At 34.0% G+C, this 24,414-nt stretch overlaps 1 protein-coding gene across 4 annotated transcripts in view; it reads left to right on the plus strand.

Moving 5' to 3' along the window:
- The window catches only part of Cfap36 (cilia and flagella associated protein 36), a 48,530-nt gene that overhangs the window by 9,210 nt on the left and 14,906 nt on the right, over positions 1 to 24,414 (plus strand). For 2 of the 4 annotated variants that reach the window (XM_026399922.2, XM_026399926.2), the window contains exons 4-10: positions 4,883 to 4,997; positions 8,813 to 8,900; positions 10,677 to 10,728; positions 13,753 to 13,855; positions 19,868 to 20,007; positions 20,351 to 20,500; positions 21,041 to 21,138. In XM_026399922.2, coding sequence (XP_026255707.1) covers positions 4,883 to 4,997; positions 8,813 to 8,900; positions 10,677 to 10,728; positions 13,753 to 13,855; positions 19,868 to 20,007; positions 20,351 to 20,500; positions 21,041 to 21,138 — 746 coding nt within the window. Of the gene's footprint in view, positions 1 to 4,882; positions 4,998 to 8,812; positions 8,901 to 10,676; positions 10,729 to 13,752; positions 13,856 to 19,867; positions 20,008 to 20,350; positions 20,501 to 21,040; positions 24,220 to 24,414 lie in introns of those variants that run through there. The other 2 variants (XM_026399923.2, XM_026399925.2) reach the window with 2 other exon arrangements.

Here is a 24,414-nt window from a genome sequence, read left to right on the forward strand (position 1 = left end):
GAACCAGTATTGATACATTAACCCTTCCTGTTGTATACTTGTAAGGGCTTTGCCAAATATAGAATGCCATGTAGCCACTATTACAGTGTTGTAGAAAATAGTTTCACAGCATTAAAAATCTCCTCTATGTTCCATATATTCATTCCTCCTGGCCTTGTTTCAGTTCCCAAACAATGTTTGGTGTTTTTATTTTCTCAGTAGTTTTACCCTCTCCAGGATGTCATGTAATTGGGAACATAGTATATGTCCTTTCAGACTGATTTCTTTTACTAAGTAATGTGCATTTAACTCTTCCTCCATATTTTGTGGCTTCATAATTTTATCACCAAGTATTATTACATTGTATGGATGTACCACAGTTTGTTTTTCCTTTTATTGAAGGGTATCCTGATTATTTCCATTTTTTTGGCAATTTTTAAATCTTTTTAAGATTTTTGTGTGGACATTATGATTTTAATTTGTTTGGCTAAACACCTGTGAGTGGATTGCTAGGTCATCTGATAAGACAAAGCTTAGCTTTTTAAGAAACTTTTAAGCTGTCTTCTAAAGTGTCTTTACCATATTATATTTCTGTCACCAGTAATGGACAGTTTCTGTTTTTCCACATCTGTGTCAATACTTGGTATTTTTGGATTATAAATGTCCTAATAGGTGTGTAATGCTATATTGTTTTCTTTTGCCCATTTTTCAGTTGAATTGTTTGTTTTCTAATTGTTAAGGTTTAAGAATTCTTTGTATTTTTAGGTACAAATCCTGTTATAATGCTTTTCAAAGTAGTTTGCAAAATTTTCTTTTGGGTTTTTTTTTTTTCATTCTCTTAAACAGGGTCTTTCACAGTAGAAATTTTTAATTTTAATTAAGTCTGATTTACCAGTTTTTTCTTTCATGGAGTTTGCTTTTGATGTTGTATCTAAGAAGTCGTCACCAAATCTAATTATCTAGATTTTCTTCTATGATAACTTCTGGTGTAAGGCCAATGTTTAGATTTTTTTTTTTTTTTAGGATGCCCATTTTGAGTTGTTCCAGCATCATTTGTTGAGAAGACTATCCTTTCTCTATTGAATTGCCTTTGTTTCTTTGTCAAAAATCAGTTGAGTGTGTTTATGTAGGTGTAATTTCAGGACCTATTCTGATTTCATTGATCTGTTTATCTACTACAACACCAATATACCACCATCATGATTATTATAACTTAATAATAAATTTTGATGTTGGGTAGTGTTAGTTCCCTGACTTTGTTCTTTATCTACGTTGTGTGATTATTCTGGGTCTTTACCTTTTCATGTATCTTTTAGAATAAGTTTTAATATCCACAAAGCAGTTTGCTGGGATTTCTGTTGGGGTTGTGTGAATCTGCAAATTAAGCTGGGAAGACATGTTAACAGTTTTGAGTCTCCCTGTTTATGAATATGGAATATCTTTCTATTTCTTTGGATCTTTAATTTCTTTCATTAGAGTTTTATTACTCCTTATACAGATTTGATAATACTTTGTTAGACTTATTCCTAAGTACTTCTTTTTTATCTTTTTATCTTTTGTGTTTTTAATTTCAAATTCCAGTTGTTCATTGCTGGTACATAGGAGAGCAGTTAACTTTTATATGGTAAAATATATCCTGGTTTAATTACTTACATGTTCCAGAAGTTTAAAATTTTTTTCTTTTTGTATTTTTCTAAAGACAAGTCATGTTATCTGTGAACAAAAACAGTCTTCTTTCTTCCTTCTTAATTTCTTATAACTTTATTTTGTTTATTTATTTTTTCATCTAGTGCTGAGGATGGAACCCAGTGCCTCACACCTATAAGGCAAGTTCTCTGCCATGTAGGCACAACCTCAGCCCTCTTCTTTCTTAATTAATAACTTTCTATTAACTCTTCATGTTTTATTTTATTAACTAGAACTTCCAGTATAATGTTGAATGGGAATGGTAAAAGAGATCATTCTTGCCTTATTTCTGATCTAGTGGGAAAATATCTAGTTTCTTACCATTAAGTTTAAAGTTAGTTGTATGTTTTTAAACAGATGTTCTTTACTGGGTGAGGAATTTTTTAGTCCTCATTTGCTGAGAGTTTTTAATCTTGAATGGTTGTTGGGTTTTGTTAGATTCCTTTTCCATATCTGTTATTATGATCAGATGATATTTCTTCTCTGCTCTGTTGATATTTGTTATATTTAGTGATTTTCAGATGCTGATCCATCCTTGCATACCCGGAATAAATCCCACTTGGTTGTGGTTTATAATTCTTCATATATCTTGTTGTTTTTAATTTACTAAATTTTGTTGAATATCTCTATATCTTTGTTCGTGAGAGAGATTGATGTGTAGTTTTCTTTTAATGTCTGTCTGGTTTTGGCATTAGGGTAATACTGGCATCATATAATGAATTAATTAGTATTCTCTCTGCTTCCGTTTTCTGGATGATATTGTAGAGAATTGGTATAATTTCTTCCTTGAATGTTTGGTAGAATTCATCAGTGAACCCATTTTGGTGTGGTATTTTCTATTATATAGGGTTATAAGTTATTGATTGAACTTCATTATCAAGGCAGAGGCTGTTCAAATGATCTATTTCTTCTTTTGTGTTTTGGCAGATTATATCTTTTAAGGATTTTCATATATATTATCAAATTTATGGGCATAATTACTCATGGTATTTCTTTGTCATCCCTTCAGTGTTCTTAGGATCAGTAGTGATAACACTTTTTTCATTTTTGAGATTAGTAGTTTGTGCTTTTGCTCTTTTCCCCCTTAACCTACCTAGAGGTTTAATAATTTTAACCAGCATCAAAAGGTCCAGAGCAATTACTTTTATATTCATTCTTCAGTTTATAAAATGTTTTCTCATTTTATTTAATCCCAATACCTAGTTAGAAAGTTGTTCTGTATTTATTTTATTCTAAGAAGCAAATTTTTTTAAAAATTAGAATTCTATAGTTATATATAGTAGTTGGGTTCATCTTGATAAACTCATATATGCATTGAATTCTATTTCAGTTTATGATCCTCCCCATTTTCCTTCCTCTGTTCATCTAGATTTTCTTTTGTTCATCTATTTATTTTTATTTGATTGGTTCTTTCTACCTATACATAAAGGTGAAGTTCTCGGTGATATATTTATATATGCACATAAATGATTTTTTAAAGAAATCATTCTGCATGAGGCAATTTTTATCACAATATCTTTAAAGTAGGAATGCATTTTATAATTGATGATATTATAGTTTAATTGGTAGTGTTTTTTTCTTAGTGGCATACAAAACAGTTGTTTATCTTACAAATCTACAGTATTAGGTTCAATGAAATACTGTATAGATATTGTTGTTAATATATTGATTTTACAGAAAAGAGACTGAAGCTCTGAGAATTTACATGATATGTTGAAAGTCATGGGACTGGTGCATAGTCAAACTGAAAGCAGGCTTTTGCTATCAAGGATTCTTTTCTTTTCCTAATGTGTGGACTCTTTTCCTTTCCTAATGTATCAGTGGGTCTCAAACTTTAATGTTGTAAGAATTATCTGAGGAGATGTGTGGGCACCCATCCTCCAGAGATTTAGATGAATTGTATCTATGGCAGGGCTCAGGAATATGCATTTTATTAATCTCTCTTTCTTGCATTTATTAAGAGGAATCAAGAATAACATTTTGAGGAACCTTGTATTATAAGTTCCAGAGAAGTTATTTAGTGGCATAATCCTATAAATCGGACCCTGGTAGACTTCAGTAAGCAATCACAGAGACTGCCCACATTGTTTTGAGTACTGAACTCTGGGCAGCAGCTTTCAAACACAGCTGAAGCTTGTTTGTCAGGTCCTGCTTTGGGGCTTTCTGGACTGTATTTGTAAACTTAGTGGAAAAGAACATTTCCTTTTTTCTCTCTATAGTTGACCCCATGTAGTTGTCACATAGAACTGCTTTTTCACTTTATCTTTGTTTTGTTCTCCTGCACAAATCTAGGATGTAAGCTGGTTGATGGGGGAAGGGCTGCTTCCTCTTTCAAATAGATCTTTTTGATGAGGCTTTTGTTGAGGTGTTCTCTGTGACGATATTGCTAATGCCTACCTAGTAAATCACATGTCCTTCATTGCCTCAGCATGATTTTGTATGGTCAGCTTTTCCAGTAATATCATGTAAAGCTGGAAAGAATTCTAAATAAGATCTGTTTTTAGGCATTTATATTTTATTCTACTTTTTATTAATTAGTTTGGAAATTGATTTGCTCTTAATAATATAATATTCTCAATAGTTAAGGGAAGTATTAAGTGTGCACCCTAATATTAGACACCTTTTTAAAAAATTTCTTGTACTTCTCAGTTGATTTTACATCATAATTTCTAACTCTGTTTCTTTCTAATAACTTTCTGCATATAAGACAACTACAACAGCATTCACATAATTGTTCATTACACTTACTTTCCAGATTCCATTTATTGACATTTAACTTGGTACTTTTTATTGATTAAGGGATAATTTTTGTAGTTACTGAATTTTTATTAAGCAATAAAATTTAAGTGACAGGAATATAAATTAAATAGATGTTATTTTGGTAGAAAAACAAACCTAAATACTGAAATGGTAACTTCAAAAAGGTAAGCCAGATTCTTGTGTTGTTTTTTTCAGAGTCATTTAGTATTGGCTCATTTGGAAAATGTATCATGGTTAACTTTAGCTTAAGCATGGGATTTGGAGAGTTATCCTTTTGAGAATTGTATCTTAAAGGATTTTAAAATAAAATCTTAAAATTGTCCATTTGAGTCATCTAACCATAAATGATACAGCACTCATGAATTAATGTGCTGTTTTGCAATGAAAATTATTTGAATGTGTGGGAAATAGTTTTAAAAATTTAGTCTTCATTTAACCTCCAGATTTCTTTTCACAGGCCATTTTGCAACCTGTGTTGGCAGCAGAAGATTTTACTATCTTTAAAGCAATGATGGTCCAGAAAAACATTGAAATGCAGTTGCAAGCCATTCGAATAATTCAAGAGAGAAATGGTAAAATGTTGAAGTTAGAAATCTAAGTGCTAATGCTTTTTTTTTTTTTAATTCTAATATGATCTTAAGTGAGGCTGCTTTTTATACATTTATTTCAAGTTTGAAAGTCTTTAGCTGATGTAAGAGACTCAAGAGTGTAGCTGGGTATGGTGGTGCATGCCTGTAATCCCAGTGGTTGGGGAGGTTGAGGCAGGAGGATTTCGAGTTCAAAAATGGGGGAAGGGCTCCTTCCTCTTTCAAATAGATCTTTTTGATGAGGCTTTTGTTGAGGTGTTCTCTGTGACAGTATTGCTCAGCAAAAGCAAGGTGCTAAGCAACTCAATGAGACCCTCAGCAAAAGCAAGGTGCTAAGCAACTCAGTGAGATCCTGTCTCTAAATAAAATACAAAATGGGGCTGAGGATGTGGCTCAGTAGTCAAGTGCCTCTGAGTTCAATCTCCGGTACTCCCCAACCTCCCGCCAAAAAAAAAAAAAAGTGTAAACTTCCTGATCAGTGTATATTGGACATCTCAAAGAAAGCAGACTTGATTCTCTTTAGCTTTTGTGTTTATGACACTTTGTATTGGTTATAATTACTGCTAAGAAAAGATTACTCCGCTAGCTTATCATTGTTAAGACTTGAGAAAGAAACTGTGGTTCATGTGTATTGGAATCAGTTGGAAGAATTGTTGAAACACATGATAACCTCAGTTTCTGATTTAGTAGGGCTGGGTTGGGACCTAATAATTTTCATTTTTAACAAACTTCCAGCTGATATTGAAGCTGCTGGTCCTGAGACCACACTAAAAACCACTGGTCTAGGGCAATATGATTATTGTACCAACATCAACAGAAAAGAAAATAGAAGGCTCTAGTAACCCTCTTTGACTTTATTTTTTGCCTGTCCCTGTGCTTAAACTCACCTCCCCTGTAGCCCTTTTTGCTTTTGTCCTCACCCCCTCTTTTGTACCTGAACTACATTAAATATTCTGACTTAAAACAGTCAAGTTTCTAATCATACTTCTTATTAATATACCATCTCCTTTTCAAAGCAGATTCTCATCTCTGTTTCAGATTTCTGGCTCTGGTAACGTTATCTTAATTTTTATGTGTTCCTTTGCTTGATAGATTGCTACTGATATTCTTTGTCATGGCCTATAACCTCTTTCATAGTTTGGCAGCAGGACCATACTTTTGATTGTTTCCTGAAGAAATGAGAGCTAAAGTTCAGTTGTACTGTTTACTCTTAAGTGTCTAGAACATGCGACAATAGTGCTTCTATTGCAAACTCTTGAAGATTCTCCTTTTCATTTTGTCTGATGCGAGTGGACTATTCCTTAGAGCCAGCCATTATCTTAACCATCCCCTAAACTCCCAAGATGCTTTCCACAGCAGGTAATAGAGCTGTTGTCCGTGGGTAGGAGATAATATTACCCTAACCATGAAGAATGCATAACACAGTGTTGTTACTTTTGTGTAAATAAGTTTGGAAAATAGTTTCTTTTTGTCTTTTTACTATGGTTTGATCTATAAAATCTTTTCGTTTTAATATTCCTGAGACTATGCTTTATTCTGACCTGTGGGATAATTATTTTATATTAGTAAAATTTGTTTTGAGAGAATCAGTTTTGATAAGAGAAACAGTGAACTTGACATTGGACACTACATTGAAATTTAACTGGAAACTATTTAGATTTTAATAAAAAGGGAGTAAATACCTATAGCTTGACTTCCAGCAACAGAACACCCCCATGAAAAGGTCTAAACAATTAGAAATAATCATCTCATAGAACAAGTCCAGAGGAAAGGAGAAAAGAAAGACAGGTCCAGGGTTGGTTCGTTTGGTGGCTTAGTGATATTATCAAGGACCCTGACATTTTTTATCTTTATATTCTGCCATTCTCAGGATCTTCTCTCATGATTATACTCTGGCTATATCCAATGCAGGCTTAATAGAATCTCTTGAAGAAAAGGAATGCTTCTTCCTGTTCTTCCTGTAAATTTCTTTTTGTTACTAAGATAGCACTTTCATGAAAGCCCTCTAAGAATTTTCTCCTCAAACCCTATTGATCAGGCTTGGGGGTCACTTGCCTTTCTGGCATAGTGAATGAATCTATTATGGTTGGTTTCAACCAGTCAAAAATTACTCCTGGGGTAGGGGAGACCCAGCCTCTTAAGTAGTTGGCTGTCTGATGGCTACACAAAATGTGGTATACATTAATGAGGGAAGATGATAATATGGAGTAATGGCTGGTATCAGACCACAGTGTGGGACAGTTTGACTACATTTTAACATAAACTAATTCTTAGTTTCTGCTACAGAATTTTCATACTTGTATTTAAGAATATTGCTTAATTTAGATCTAGAGATTAGTATCTTAGAAAATGCAGGCTATTTGAAAATTGTCTTTGCGGTAAGAAAATTTTGAAAGCTCTCTGGATTTTGGTTGTATCATATCTAAGAATTTGGGGAAAATGCATGCCAGAGCATTATTGTGATGGTTTTGAAGTACATTGCATTATTCCTCCCTTAGTACTTTTAATTTTCCCTACAAAGATTATTATTAGAAGAATAATTTTATGTCCTTTGAGCAAAATTGCACATAAGATTGGCGAGTTTTATAGATGTCAATATTCTGGTTGTGATATTGTACTATGTAGTTTTGCAAGATGTTACTCATGGGAAAAATTGGGTCAAGAGTGTATGGCATCTTTCTGTTTTTTTTTTTTTTTTTTTTTTTACAACTGTGTGTGAATCTGCAATTATCCCAAAATAAATTGTTTAATTTTGAAAATGCATCTAAATATCAAAGGGATTAAAATAATGAAGCTACTTTACTTTAGAGCAGATCCAAAATCCCATAGTCATACATGGATGAAGAAATAGAAGGAAAAAAGGAGGAGACATTCTGCTAATTTAGAAAGTAATTATTAGAGATAGAAGCAGAACACTTATTACCACTCTTCCTGTTTACCAGGAATATATAAGTAAAAAAGTAAATTAAACCTACATTTACAAAATTACATCCTATCAGTTTTTATTGCTTTGGGCTGAAGTTGATATTGCCGTGGTTTATAGTTATTAGATCAATATATGAACAAAAGCTCCAAGGGCAGATATTGCATTATTCATCTTTTTAATACCTCCACAAAGTGCTTAGCACCATGTTTCTATTGCACATAGTAAACAGAACTCTTTTTTAGTAACATTTAATAAATGCTATAATATAATGTTAACATATAATAAATGAATGAAGAGTATTAAATGCCTTTTTTTTTTGGTGGTGGTGGTGCTGGGGAATTGAACCCAGGGCTTTGTGCATGTGAGCTATATCCCCAGCCTAAATGCTGTTTTAACAAAATAATATTTTTTAAGCTCTTTCAATTTAAGAGTCACCTTTAAGAACATATTTTTATTATTAATCCTAGCTTAATGATTTCAGTGGTATATTCTCAGATATTATATGATTCCAGAAGCCAGAAACTTATATTGTTTATTTCCAGATATCTTTTGTATACGTGTGTGTGGTATTGGGGATCAAGTCCAGAACAGATAGCATGCTAGCCAAGTGGTCTACTGCAGAGCTACATCTCCAGTCCTGATGATGATTGTTATTTTTAATAGCCAACACAAACAATTACTGAGATATATTTCTAGATAAAATTTTGGTTATTTTTGGTGGGACTTATTTTCTAAAATGAGAAAGAGTTAAAAGATAAGAATGAAATATTTTATTAAGTGATAAATTGTAAACTAATTTTACCTGATGAACAGTCAAAAATAAGTGTTTTCAGTTGAGTTGATATTATTCCATGTGGTATTTGATTTTGAACAGGTATGTTACCTGACTGCTTGACTGATGGTTCTGATGTGGTCAGTGACCTTGAACAGGAAGAGATGAAAATCCTGAGGGAAGTTCTTAGGTATACTTCTTTATAATTATTTTGGAATGAATCATTAGTAATATTAGTAAGATAATAACAGTAATAATTATATGTATGTGCTTTTTATCCAGAAAATATTATAAACTAGTAAAATACCTAAATTTTCTACTAAAGACCTTCAGATTTATCATTTTATAACTATGTGAGTTATCCCTCATCCAAAATGTTTAGGATCAAAAGTGTTTCAGGTGTCAGATGTTTTCAGATTTTGGAATATTTGCATAAGCCTTACTGAGAGCATTCCTAATCTGAAAATCTAAAATTTTTTGAGCATTGTGGTGTTGTACAAAAAATTCTGAATTTTCATATTAGGAATGCTCAACTCATATTATATTTATTTTTCTCTTAGCCAGGAATTCTAGCACTAGGAAAGCCTTCTACCTCTGAATCACATTCCCAGCCCCTTATATTTCTTAATTAATAGGAAGAATTATTTTCTGGTGACTCATGCCCAACTGAGTCTATTTTTTTTTCCCTCTACTCTCACCATATAATTAATCACTAATGGAAAAAAAAGTTGCAGTATACCCAGCCTGAACCCTGGTGAGGTGGGAAGTTAAGCTGAATTCTTCATGGCTTCTAGATCTTAGAATTAGCAGTAGTTAAGTTGTCACATGGTAGGAGACTTGTCTTCCAGACTCCACAGCTGCATAGCTGACAGGGTGACTGGACAACATCGGGAGGTGTTTATTCCAGATTAGTATTTTGCAGATCTCTTCTTCTTTGTAGTACATGATTTTTCATCCAAATGCCTTATGTGGGGTAGACATGCAACCCACGAAAGGGGCCTACACAGAACTAGGAAAGCTTAGTGGGCATTTCTATGGTCTCCTGACCATTATGGAAGTTTTGGAAGGGAGGGGGAAATTGTAGCATCTAATTTTTAACTGTGAGAATGTACTAAGATTAGAGGAGAAGGATACCTGCATAACTGGAGTGGAGTACCAGATGATCGTTGGGTTAGATGGCCTAGTGGAAACTATGACAGGTGTCCCAATTTAGTGCTTAACTTCAGTGGGTTTGAGTGGTTGTAGGGAGCAAAACAGATGTGTAGGTTGACCTGGCCCTTTCTTGCCAGATCTTAATTTCCATGGCACAGAATGCTTTGAATTTAAAGATTTGAAGATAGCAGGGTATTTGGTACATAGTAATGGTGAAGTTTTGACTTGTATTGGTTGCATTGGTTGATATGTGATCTGAAAACTGATCCATTGTGCTTTTAGACTTTATTTTCTAAAAGCTTTTGAGGTGGATATACTATGGTACAGGTTAGTTATGAACATGTACAAATGTTACCCTCAGCTGTTTTCGTAAGTCAGACTGCCTCAGTGAGCAGTTTGTAAAAATTGATAGGCTTTGGCACAGTGGCATCAGGAATGCTTTATGATAGTTCAGATTCCACTGAAAAAAACAGAATGAGGGGAGAAATGGCTCTTATGGGGGGTATAATTAATCTCTCTAAAGAAAATCAAAGTATTGATTAATGGAATTTGCTATTCAGATTTGGATTTAGGATTTCCCTTCACAATTCTTAAAGAAACGGTAACCATGTATTTTATGTTACTAAATTTTATTGTGCAGTATATTGTCTATTTCTCTTCAGTTGATTGTAAGCTTTAAAGCCTGGCAGTATTATTTTCCATCTCTGTGTCCAAAATGCCTTGCTCACAGTTAGCATGTTGCTTAGTTGATCACTGTTTTTTGACCAAAAAACAAAGTTTACTTTTTTTTTAACCTTATATTTGTATATTTCAGAAAATCAAAAGAGGAATATGACCAGGAGGAAGAAAGGAAGAGAAAAAAAAAGGTGCCTGCAGAACATATAAATACAACAGGAGTATATTCAGTTGCTGTTATCTCTTACTAATTTTGCACATAGTTTTTGCTGTTAACATTTAAGCTTCTATGAAACTACACAGTTCCTCAAGTAGTCATATTTTCATGGCAAGTCTAAGCATTTATATTTAAAGTTTTATACTTTTTTATGCATGAAGTATATACTTTCTTTCCTACAAGAGTGTGTAACCTTATACATTCTTATATAGAAAGTATTTTTGGGGGCAGGGTGTAGCATAGTGGTGGAAAGCATAGGCGTAGTGTATGTGAGGCCCTGGGTTCAATCCCTAGTACCAAAAATAAGTAATTCTCTCTTTATAACTTTATTCACTTTATAAATCTTCAAGCAACCTATTTTTTAAACTCCATAATAAAGACCAAGATCATGAACTTCAAAAACTGTAATACATTTCATGTTTTGGGGAGTTCCTTATAAAAATCTCCCTTAATTTTCTGAATAAAAGATTAAGAAAAATATTTTACTTTTCCATTCTTGACTGCTTTAGTGTGTTGAAACAGCAGATACAGCTACTACCAAAGGTTCCTTGCAGGCTTTAATATTATCATGTAGAAGCAGAATGATTCAGTACCATATTTCTTGGCATACAGTTCTCCATTTAAGAACCATTTCCTTAAAGTGCCTAATCTCACCTTAATCAGATAATCAATGACCACTGTTGATAAAAGGATGAGCAGAGATCATAGGCTACTTGATAGATGTCTCGCAAAGGGCACATCACTCCTGTGACATTCTTACCCAGCGGCATAAACTGGATCTAACCATAAGAACCTACTACACACCCAAACCAGGGGCAGTCTACAGAACTGCTGGTGGAAGGTCTCAGAGTATCAAGGGTGACAAAAGTCACAGGAAGATTGAGGAGCTCTTCCAGCTCATAGGACACTATCCATACCTAACAACTCAATGCAACTAGGGACTCTATCTGTTGCCCCAACCCCTAGGTGGAAAGAGCGCTCAAGAAAACCAGCAAAATATGAATGGGGTGTTGGTATGAGACAGTCATGTTTCAATGGTAACTTCCTGATTTTGGTGGCTTTATTGTGGTTATATGAGATAATGTCATTGTTTGTAGGAAATGTACATTAAATAATTTGGTCAACCATTTCCCCCCCCCCCCAAAAAAAAGTGCCTAATCTTTCCAAGGATATTTTCCTCTGATAGAGCTGTGGGAAGCTAGTATTTATTCTTTCCTGGCTGCTTCCCTTTTTATATTTTCACAATCTACTTGAGGAGAAAAGGAAACCTAATATAAACTATCTCTCAGTCACTTAAATTTTTTCTTTATTTCTTTGTCAGGCACCTGCAATCCCAATGACTTGGGAGTCTGAGGCAGGAGGATTCCAAGTTCGAGACCAGCTTCAGCAATTTAGTGAGGTCCTAGGTAACGTAGCAAGACCCTGTCTCAAAATTAAAATAAATAAATAAAATAAAATATGGCTGGGGATGTAACTCAGTGATGAAGTGCTCCTGGGTTCAATCCCTAGTACCAAAAAAAAAAAAAAAAAAAAAAAGTTGTTTTCCAATTTTTCCTCTTTTTACCAGGGATTGAACTCAGGGTACTAGACCACTGAGCCATGTCCCCAGCCCTATTTTGTATTTTTTATTTAGAGATAGGGTCTCACGAGTTGCTTAGCACCTTGCTTTTGCTGAGGCTGGCTTTGAACTTTTGATCCTCCTTCCTCAACCTCCCAAACTCCTGGGATTACAGACGTTTTCCACATTTTTTCCTCTTAGTCATGATACATACTTGTATTATTTTACTGTCTTTAAAAAATCCATTTTACTCTAAGTACCCAATGAAAAGCAGAAGAAAGAGATTTATCTTTTTTGGGGGAAGGTACTGTGGATTGAACTCAGAGGCACTCGACCACTGAGCCACATCTTCAGCCCTATTTTGCATTTTTATTTAGAGATGGTGTCTCAATGAGTTGCTTAGCACCTCGCGGCTGATGAGGCTGGCTTTGAACTCATGATCCTCCTGTCTCAGCCTTCCAAGCCATTGGGATTTGAGTAAATTTCTTTTTAGTAAAGGGAAGTGAAGTTCTTAGGTATTAATGAAGATTTTTGAATGTAAAGATATAGAATAACACCAGTTTAAAATAACTATTAGAAGATAGTAATTATAACCTTCTGATTTTATGCAAAACATAGTATGTTTCTTGGATAATATGTCTTAGGGGTCAATGATTTTTTTTTGAGACTTTTTATTATGGAAGTTATCAAACACAAAAAAGTAGAGATGGTAATAATAATGAATCCCCATGTATCTATCACCTAGCATATAGAGGTTTATGATTTAGGTATACATGAATTGCCTAATAAGCTGTATAAGGTTGGATTTTTCTTGATTTTTAAAGAAAAATGAATTAATATTAGTTTACTTTTTTCCTATGATTAAACAATTTCTTTGGTTTATTTTTAATTTTTTTTAGAGAGAATTTTAATATTTATTTTTTAGTTTTCGGTGGACACAACATCTTTGTTGGTATGTGGTGCTGAGGATCGAACCCGGGCCACACGCATGCCAGGCGAGCGAGCTACCACTTGAGCCACATCCCCAGCCCTCTTTGGTTTAAATATACTATTCCATTTTAGAAATAGAAGTAAACCAACTGTGGCTACTTTAAGCATTTCATAGTAGTGACATATAGACTATTTTAAACAAATAATGGAAAATCACTTTGTAATTAAATGGTTTTGTTTCTTTTACAATTTTTTTTTGGTGTTTTACTTCGAGTCACATGAATAGTAAGGGCGAAGACTGGGTTTCCACTCAGTTCTTTCTAAGTTCAAATTCAAATCATACTAGTTATCATTAATACTGTGTGATTTAAATTGAAATGTTTACCTACCTCAAAAAGTAGGAGCTAATAACATGTTAAAAATTTTGGAAAATAGACTCTCTTGGATTAGTAAAAGTTAATCTAAACTGTGTGTGTGTGTTTTTTTTAATTGGATTTTGGAATTCTGAAGTTATTAGAGGCTAAAACAGAAGAGCCCCCAGTATATACTAGTGAAGCTGCAAAAATGAGCAATTCCCAAGGGGATGGTGAACATTTTGAACACCCACCCTCAGGTAAGATTGAGTTATACTGAATTTTCTCTAATACTCTGAATATGTAAACATTGTATAAAGCATATTATACTCTCATATATTTACCCTCAAAAACCTCAGAGGGAATATTGAATGGCTTCAAAATTTAAAGTTGTTTGTGAATTTAGTTATTACAGGTAAGAAATACTCAGCTGAAAAGAAAATATAGTCCCCATATTTCTAAGTGAAGTCTAGAACCTAGAGCTATGAGCAAAACTCTTTGTGAGGGAGCCACCAACATTTGTGCTATCGCTGCAGCATACATTATGTTCACATAATGTTTGGTATTCTCTTTCTTGTTTACAATTACATGGTGTTGTAAGCAAAAAGCCAAACTTGGAAGATACTATTAAATTACCTTCATAATGAATTAAAGCACAACTAAAAAATGAGGTAAAACAAAGTTTCCAGATGTTTAGTCAGAAATTGTGTCTTTGAAATCAAATATAATGAAATTCAGTTACAACACATTAGTGTTGGCAGATCCACTTTCGATATGTTCTGATTTCTGAGTGACTTATCCCAGATCACTGAGCAAAAGCAAAAGGCTTAGTTAAACTGTGTCTTATCTGTGTCATCTTACTCTAAACCTTATGCTCTTCTACATTTCAGAAAAACTTCTTTAATTCAGATAAGTTTATGTTTACCCATTTTTTTTAACATCAAGAGAGCAACAAGAGAGCAACTTAAGTTTTTAAATAAACTTTCTTTGTTGGCATTGTTTTTGGTTCACAGCAAAATTGAGCTGAGGGTACAGAGATTTCTCATATAGCTTCTGCCCCACACATGTATAACCTCTCTATTGTCAACATGCCTCACTTTTTTAGTATACTTTTTTGCAGTTGAAAAATATACACTGACACATCATTATTCCCCAAAGTCCATAGTATACAGGTTCACTCTTGATATTATATGTTCTATGAGTTTTGATAAATGTATAATGACATATCTCTATCATCACAGTATCATACAGAGTAGTTTCATTGTTCTGAAAATCTTTTGTGCTCTGCTTATTTATTTCTCTTTCTTCCTACGACCCCTGGTAACTGCTGACATTTTATTATTTCCATAATTTTGCCTTCTCTAGAATGTCACATAGTTGAAAATATGCAGTATGTGTAGTCTTTCCAGATTGCCTTCTTTTCACTTGGCAGTATGCATTTAAAGTTCCTCCATGTCTTTTCATAGTTTGATAGCTCTTTTCCTTCTATCACTGAATAATATTCCATTGCCTGGAGGTATCATAGTTAGTTTATTCATTCACAGGTAGAAGACCATTTTAGTTGCTTCCAGGTTTTGGCAATTATGAATAAAGCTGCTATAAAGGGCTGTGTAGGTTTTCTTACGTGAATGAAAGTTTTCATTCACAAAATACAAAGGAGCATGATTGAATTGCATGGTAAGAGTACATTTAATTTTGTAAGAAACTACCCAACTCTCTTCAAAAGTGGTTGTACCATTTTGCATTCCTACAAGCAGAATGAGAGTTTCATTTGCTCTATTTCCCTTACCAGCATTTGGTGTTGTCCGTGTTCCAGATTTGGGCCATTCTAATAGGTGTATAATAGTGTCTCATTGTTGATTTATTTGCATTTCCCTGATGACAAGTGATGTGGAGCATCTTTTTTTTTTTTTTTCTGTTTTCCTCTTATTTTTTGTTTTTGTTGGTGCTGGAGATTGAACACTAGGCAAATGCTCTATGACTGAGTCATGTCCCCCATGGAGCATCTTTTTACATGCTTATTTTTCATCTGTATATTTGGTGATGTATCTGTTAAGTTATTTGGCCTATTATTTTTTGAGGGTTTTCGTATTTTGAAGTTTTTTTTAAGGGTGCTTTAATAGTCCTTTATCAGATGTACCTTTTACAGATATTTTCTCCTGGTCTGTTCCTTGTCCTCTCATTTTTTTCATACTGTTTTTTGTTTTTACAGAGCAGAAGTTGGGGTTTCCTCCTCCTTTTTTTTTTTTTTTCTTCTTTTTCAAGTACTGGGGATTGAATCTAGGTGTACTTTACCACTGAGCTACATTCCCAGTTCTTTTTATTTTTATTTTGACACAGGATCTTGAGAGTCTTGCTAAATTGCTGAGGCTGGCTTCAAACCTGTGATCCTCTTGCCTCAACCTCCTGAGTCACTGGAATCAGAGCAGAGGTTTTTTAATGATGTTCAGTTAATTATTTCTTTTGTGATTTTGGTATTGTATCTAAAAAGTCATCACCATACCCATGGCATTTAGGTTTTCTCTTCTGTTGTCTTCTAGGAATTTTATAGTTTTGCATTTTAAATTTAGGTCTGTGATCCATTTTGAGTTAATCTTTGTGAAGATTGTAAAGTCCGTTTTTAGATTTTGTTCTTTCATATGATGTTTAGTTTTTTCCAGCACTATTTGTTGACAATTCTCTCTTTTCTTCTTTGTGTTGTCTTTGCTCCTTTATCAAAGATCAGTTAACTATATTTATGTAGATCTATTTTTAGACTCTTTTTAAAATTCTACTGATCTATTTATTTATTTTGTTTTCCCCACCAATACCACACTCTTTTGATTACTGTAGGTTTATAGTAAGTCTTGAAGTTGAGTGTCAGTCCTCCGACTTTGGTTTTCAATTTAAGTTGGCTATTCTGGGACTATTGTCTTTCCATGTAAACTTGAGAATCAGTTTGTTGATATCCACAAAAATAACTTGCTGGGATTTGATTAGAATTGCATTGAATCTGTGGCTTAAGTTAGGAAGACCTCTCATCTGGACACTATTGAAACTTCCTGTCATGTCATGAACATGGAATATCTCCATTTATTTTGGTTTTGATTGTTTTTTTTTTTTCTTGGTGGTACTTTTCATTTTGAGACAGGGTCTCATTAATATGCCTAGACTGGCCTCAAATTTGCAATCCTCCTGCCTCAGCCTCCTAAGTAACTGGAATTATAGGCCTGTGTCTCCATGCTCAGACTAATTCTTTAAGATTTTTCCTTGAATTGAAATCTTGTGCACATTTTGTTAGATTTTATATTTAAACATTTCATATTTGGGGTCTAGTTTTAGGGGCATGTGTTTTTAATTTAAATTCTACTTGTTTATTACTGGTATTATGAAAAGTGATTAATTTGTATATGTTTACCTTGTATCCTGTAAGAATAATATCAGGTCTTACAGAGTTTTCTCACTCTGTTGCCCAGAGTGGTCTCAAATTCCTGGGCTCAAGTGACCCTCGTGCTGTTTCCCAGGTAGCTAAGATTCCAGGCATGTGCCACCACATCTGGCTTTTTTTTTTAGATATTAGATTTTTTTTTTTTTTTTTTTTTTTTAGATATTATCAAGTTGAGTGAGATCCTCTCTATTCCTTTTTTCTTAGAGGAGTTCTTTTCTTCTTCTTATCTTCATCATCGTCGTCATCATTAGATACTGGGAATTGATCGAGGGATGCTTTACATCCTCAGTTCTTTTTATTTTGAGATGGAGTCTCATTAAGTTGCTGAGGCTGGTTTCAAACTTGTGATCCTCCTGTCTCAGCCTCCTGAGTAGCTGGGATTATTGGCATGTACCACCTCACCTGGCAGAGTACCCATTGATTTTTAAGGAAGTATAATCTTAGTTTTTAAAACAAATAGGGGGCTTTGAAACAAGCAAGATTATAAAAGTTATTTTTTTTGTCTTTCTTCCTAGCATATCGAACCATTTTTCTTTTTTTCATATTCTGCAGTTTGTTAAGTAGAAATAACCTCACTTGAATTATATCTTCAAAAACTCCTACTTTTAGAAATTGTCTGTGCTTTGTTTTAATTTGCTGACCCAAATTTGTTTTTATACAGACCTAAGTATAAATACTTATATTTAATGTTTGCACCTGACATAATTTGAATAAATTTGTTCTGTGGAGTTCCTTATCTGACTAAGTAAGTGAAGCTATAAAAAACTTTTTCTCTAGCCACATGTAACTCAGTTATACATATTAATGACACAGAGAAAATGGTGGATGTTTTTAAAAGTAATGACTTTAATTTTCAAAAAAAATTTTTTCAAATGGGCATAGCAAACATCAGGGAATCAGTTCATGCAAAGTGATGGAAATCCATTAAGAAGACCTAATTTTGGCTGGGCACAAATGATACACTCCTGTAATCCCAGGAACTTGGGAGGATCAGAAGTTCAAGGCTAGCCTCCGAAACTAACTCAGACCCTGTTTCTGAGTTAGAAAGTGAACCATCCCTTATCTAGCTCTGTGGTTCCATATTTGGGGGCCAAGTCTACCTCTTTTTATTAATGGCTAATCACCATTAGTAAAAAAGACTTTTAACTCTATCTGCATATTATCTATAACTTGTTTAAACTCATTAATTTCTGTCATAGTTAGCTCTTTCATGGAGACTTACTTTACCATTCAAAGGCCTGTAGAGCTTTTCTTACTTCAAATGCCCTGGCACTGCAGTCATTTTACTCACTCTATGCTAGGGTTGTGGTCCTTTGTCAAGTTTCTTGCATAGACAAAGTTCCTTTTCTGGTTTTCTACATTGGCAAGATTATTAATCATTTAGAGACATAGGTATCATGTTTCTCCATCATGTTTTTAGTTCTTTGCATCATTTAAATATCTTTGCTTGTCTCATTCTACTTTGTTTTGAAGCCCATGTACTTTAGACTGAAAATGTTTTATCTTTCTTTGAAAAGCATAACCTAATCTTTTTTTGGGGGGGGTACCAGGGATTGAACTTAGGGGCTCTTGCCCACTGAGCCACATCCCCAGCCCTATTTTATATTTTTATTTAGAGACAGGGTCTCACTGAGTTGCTTACTGTTTTGCTTTTTGCTGAGGCTGGCTTTGAACTCGAAATCCTCCTGCCCTCAGCTTCCTGAGCCACTGGGATTTATAGGCATGTGCCACCACACCTGGCAACATTACCTAATCTTATAATAAAAAATGGTTCAAATTTAGGAAAAAGAAAAAAAGAAGACTCAGAGGAGCAATTAGAATGTTAATGATGTCTCTTGGAACAGTCAGCAAATACCTAAAAGTATTAAATACTTAAATGTGCTTCCAGTTTCTGCTTGTTTTAGAATCTTTACATTTTTCTTAATGCATTTGTAGGCTTATAGTTATCTTCACTATGTAAATACAAAGTTATTGATAATACTGGTAGCTACTGTTGTAAAGTAAAAAATCCTTTAGCTTTACAGTAATTTTCTTTGAATTTTTTTTTAAGTTGTAGATGAACACAATACCTTTATTTTATGTATTGATTTTTACATGGTGCTGAGGATCGAATCCATTGCCTCACACTTGCTAAGCAAGTGCTCCATCACTGAGCCACAACTCCAGCCCCTATAGTAATTTTCTATAAATGTACAGTTACTTATTTTACCTACAAGAAAAAATTGGAAGCCAATTACATATTGAAGAATTTGTGTACTATTTATTTGGATTATGTAGCACCCTTTTATTATATCAGAAAGTGGTTCTAATCTTTTAAACAAGGGTTATCTTTTTGTAGCTATAGTACTGTACAAACAGTAGGAGCTTGGCTGGGCGCAGTGGTGCATGCCTGTAATCCTGGCGACTTGGGAGGCTAAGGCAGGAGGATCGAGTTCAAAGCCAGCTTCAGAGAAAGTGAGGCGCTAAGCAACACAGTGAGACCCTGTCCCTAAATAAAATACAAAATAGGGCTAGAGATGTGGCTCAGTGGTCGAGTGCCCCTGTGTTCAATTCCTGCTACCCCCGCCCCTCCCAAAAAAACCTCTAAAAATCAGTAGGAGCTTGTTATTTGTTGAAATGTCATTATTCGTAATAGAAATTGTGGTCCAAGTTTCTTAAGGATGAACAGAGACCATGTTTATTATTCTCACCAAATGCTTGGTATAGTGTAGACAATGAATACGTGTTGGTTGAATAAATATGAAGAAAAATCAAGTATTATTGTAACCTCATTTTGGTGACTCTATCTTAGTTCTTAACATTTCTCTAATATTTCTAACTGGTATCATTGTCTAATTGCTGCCAGAAGTTAAAGTGCATTTTGCTAATCCGTCAGTGCAACCTTTGGCAAGAAAAGTGGAAATGATGCCTGAAACTTCCTCCCTCCCACAAAAAAGCCTGAAGATTCCTGGCTTAGAACATGCAAACATTGAAGGACCAATAGCAGTAAGTAAAAAACTACATAATTTTTTAAAAAAATATTTTTTAGACATAGATGGACCTTTGTTTTATTCATTTATTTATATATGGTGCTGAGAATCGAACCTCATACATGTGCCTCATACATGCTAGGCAAGCGTTCTACCACTTGAGCCACAACTCCAGCCCCACTATATCAGTTTTTAATAACTTGTGTTAAATGACAAAGTACTAGGAACAATGTAAACAGCCACACAGAAGACTTTTCTTGTGATCTTGAACTCAAACTTCTAATTGAATCTAATTAAGTATTGTTGCCACTTGCTATGTGGATGTGAATTTATATAGTTTCTTCTGTTATTTGACCCAGAACTTGTCAGCTCTTGGAACAGAAGAGCTGCGGCAACGAGAGCACTATCTCAAGCAGAAGAGAGACAAGTTGATGTCCATGAGAAAGGATATAAGGACTAAGCAGGTCCAAAATACGGAGCAAAAAGGAAAGCCTGCGGGGGAGGTAGAGGTACGGTTAGCCTTAGTATGCTTAAATTTTATATCTAGAGGTAGAATTCTCAAAATCAGATTATGTGCAGAAGAGCCTCTAATGAATTTTGCTTATAGGTTCATTCATATTAACCACCCTGCTAGTGCAACAGTGGCTACATCTTTTCTAGGAAGAGTGAGTTGTGATGATTTTGTGAGGTAGAAATAACAGCAGTTTCTTTTTTTCTTTCTTTCTTTCTTTTTTTTTTTTTTTACTTGCCTTGCTCTGAGTTCATAAGGGGTCAGTGGTCTGTCTTACCTAAGCCATCTGAAATGTTTGAAATGTCCTGTCAATATCTGAGCCACCACCTCTAAGAGACTTTAAGAGATTTTTACAAAAAGATTTAAGGAAACTACTTTATTGTCCACCCCCCGCCCCCCAAAGTCCTTAGTCTTTTGTTTTTTTTTGAGGCTATATGTTGGGAATTTTAGACAAATACAAATGAACCCATTTTATATTGTAGCCAATTTTTTCTTTTCTTTCTTTTCTTTTCTCTTTTCTTTTTTTCTTTTTTTAAAGGAAATGACAGAGAAACCAGAAATGACAGCAGAGGAGAAACAAACACTACTAAAGAGGCGATTGCTTGCAGAGAAACTTAAAGAAGAAGTTATTAATAAGTAATAATTAAAAATTAGCAAAAGTCCAAATTTTCTTAAAAATAAATTATTAATCCTTAAACCAAGACTGTTAGTTTTAAGTAAATACCTGCTTTTCTAAATGCAAATATAAGCTCATCATAGTAAACATTTGAAGTGAAGGACAGTGCATAAGGCAGCTACTTGTACTAATTAATTTAATACAAATTTTGGGGTAATGTTTTCTCTTAGAGGGTATAGAAACTAGTTGATAGTGCGTTCATTCATTCTGACTTGGACACCTATAAGTAGGTTAAAGGGATCTCTGTTTTCCTGGAGTTTGTGAAGAATGCCCAAAGAGCAAAGTGTTAGAAAGGAAGAGTGCAAGCTGGGTGACACACACCTGTAATACCAGCTACTTGGGAGGCTCAGGCAGGATAATTGTTAGTTTGAGGCCAGCCTAGGCAACTAAGCTAGACCCTGTCTCAAAAATTAAAAGGGTAGGGATGAAGCTCAGTGCCAGAGCACCCCTGGGTTCAATCTCTAGTAGCACCAAAGATTTTTAAAAATAATAGTTTAAAAAATTAAAAAGGAATAGTGAAGAGTGCCATAAAGCACGTTGGTTAAACTTCCTTGAGCATGTAATGTTTAAGCTGATTGGAAGGGTAATTGCATGGAGGGAAGGAATAACTCAGGTCCTTCAGCAGGAAAAAAATAAAGCACACACTGAAGAACTGGAATATATATAGAATGAGTGGAGAGGGTTAGCATATGAAATTGGAAATAGGTGGGGGATTATTCATATTATGTAGGGCCTTGAAGGGAATGTGAGGATTTTAATTTTATAATATGGAGCAATGGGAGGTTACATTATCAAAATTATTTTCATTTTTTAAAGATGCATGGTAGTTATATGTAAACTAGTGGTTGGGCTAAAATAGTTATGGGTTTACCTGGTGGGAAGCAATCCAATGAAAAGTGAAGATACCTTGGGCAGTCTTAACTGAATATTTACCATGTACACTTGAATAAGCAGGATAACTAGGACTTGGAAAATTGAGGTGATAAATGTTAATACTCAGCCACACTTTTTTGAAAAGCTACTATGAAACAAAGGGAACAACTGCCTGAGCTTGTTGAGGGAAGTGCTACCACCTGGTGTAGGTTTTTTAAAAAAAGACCCTAGAAAAGTTTTCTGTAGTCTGTTAAACGAAATACAGGTATCTGTATGTTTTTTTGTGGTACTAGGGATCAAACTCAGGAGCACTTTACCAGTGACCCATAATCCCAACCCTTTTTGTATTTGAGACAAGGTTTCATGAAGTTCGTGGGGCTGGCCTTGAACTTGTGATCCTCCTGTCTCAGCCCCCTGAGTTGCTGGGACTGCAGATGTGTACTACTATGCCCAGCTTTGGTATCCCTTTTAAGTTTCCAATTACAGTTGGGTGATATTAAAAAAAAAAAAAAAGTAGTGCTCATTTTATTTATCGAATTTAAACTCCAAACTGCAAAAAAGTATTCTACATTGGTTAACATTTTTTAATTTAAAAATATTTTTTTAGTTGGACACAATATATTTACTTTTTATGTGGTGCTTAAGATTGAACCCAGTGCCCCACACGTGTGAGGCGGGCGCTCTACCAATGAGCTACAGCCCCAGCCCTACATTTTTATCACTAGATGGATGAAGAAACCTAGTGCTTAAAACAGAATAATTTCATATAATTTTTAATTAAAAATAGCTTTTATATTCACTACATTTACAGATATTTTAAGAGGACCTAAGGTATACAAATGTGGGCTCTGGTTTGCTTCAATGAGTGAAAATAAGGATCTGCCTGAGGGCAGTTATTTAAGGTGGCAGTGAATGTGGACTCCTATAGTTGAGCTATCAAGGTATGTTTTATTCTCATGTGGATAAGATATGTACCATGAAAACTCATCCTGTATTTCAAGAAAACATTCACATTTCTGCTATAAGGTTTCCATGATGAAGTTGATTTAAAAGTTTGAGACTCAAGTCGGTTTTTTAAAAAGGAAAATTTAAGTATTCATAAGATACAAAGATAACTTCCTACTGGAACTTAAAAAACTGAGTCAAGAATAAATAGGGAAATATTTTAGGTTTGGGCTGCTTTTAGATTATAAGAAGGAATTTAATAAAAACTAAGAAGCTTGATAAAACTTGCTTGAAAGAGTGTTTATATGATCTTGGTTGAAAATAACCTCACTTGTGTTATGAAATTGTAAGGTTTTTATTGTATGTATACCTGTAATCAAAGAAGTAAGAATAGCTTTTTGCTGTGATCTTTGGTGCTGAGATTCTACTTGCCCAAGGCTCACTTTCTATAAGTAATCAGTGATGTTAAAAGTGCAGTTGACCTTTATTGGTTTAGGGCTTTCATTCAGACTGTTGTATGATCTAGTGGCTTATAATAAATTTATGGATGATAATTTTATTGGCTTTTAAAAGATAATTTAAAATGGAGTTAATTTATATTTACCATAAAACAAACACAAGCATCAATCATGGAATTACAGGGTCACATTTTAATTCCTGAATTTTACAGTTCAGCATTAATATCACCACATGTATACAAATGGTGTAAAACAAGTACAGTGGTATTTTTAATACAAAATAAACATCTGTTTTATGGAAAAACTATACTTCATATCTACACAGACAGCCCATCTTTTCCAAATAATAGCCAAAATTAAAATTAACTACAAAATCTCCAAAACAGGGGAAACTGCTTCAGTTTAAGCTATTCCAGGAAAAAATGGACCCATTAACACATTACAAAGGTGATCTAAAGACTGTAGCTGGAATTACTATTTTTAGATTTTTTTTTTCCAAATGCATTAAATTGTAGTTTGGGAACATTTTTCTCATCTCAGCATGATCTCAGATCATAGATGAGCAAACTAACATTAAAATATTTACAGTTAACTGCTGTTCTAAAAATAAAACATTGTAACTGTTTGCCTCAATTTGTTATTTTAAATTCCTTTACGTACATGGAATGTGCTTTTAGTCTTTTAAAAAAGCAGCTGTTTGTATTACATACACCCTTGTCTGCTTGTGGGAAAGTTTCCTGTACTGCATGTGACTTGACACTTAACTCCTTGGATCAAAATGGCTTCTAGATATTAAATACTACAATTCAGCACTGTTTTTTTTTTCAAATTAGTCTTTATAAATTATGCTTTAATACTTGCCTGCAGCTCTGAAGATAAACACTTTTTACTAACAAAGCAAAAAGGGACTTCAGAATTTATCTTCTACAAAGGATTGTACTGGTAGGTTACTGAAAAACA

The sequence above is a fragment of the Urocitellus parryii genome, chromosome 12 (genome assembly GCF_045843805.1).
Source record: "Urocitellus parryii isolate mUroPar1 chromosome 12, mUroPar1.hap1, whole genome shotgun sequence".
In the NCBI taxonomy this organism is placed as follows: Eukaryota; Metazoa; Chordata; class Mammalia; order Rodentia; family Sciuridae; genus Urocitellus; species Urocitellus parryii.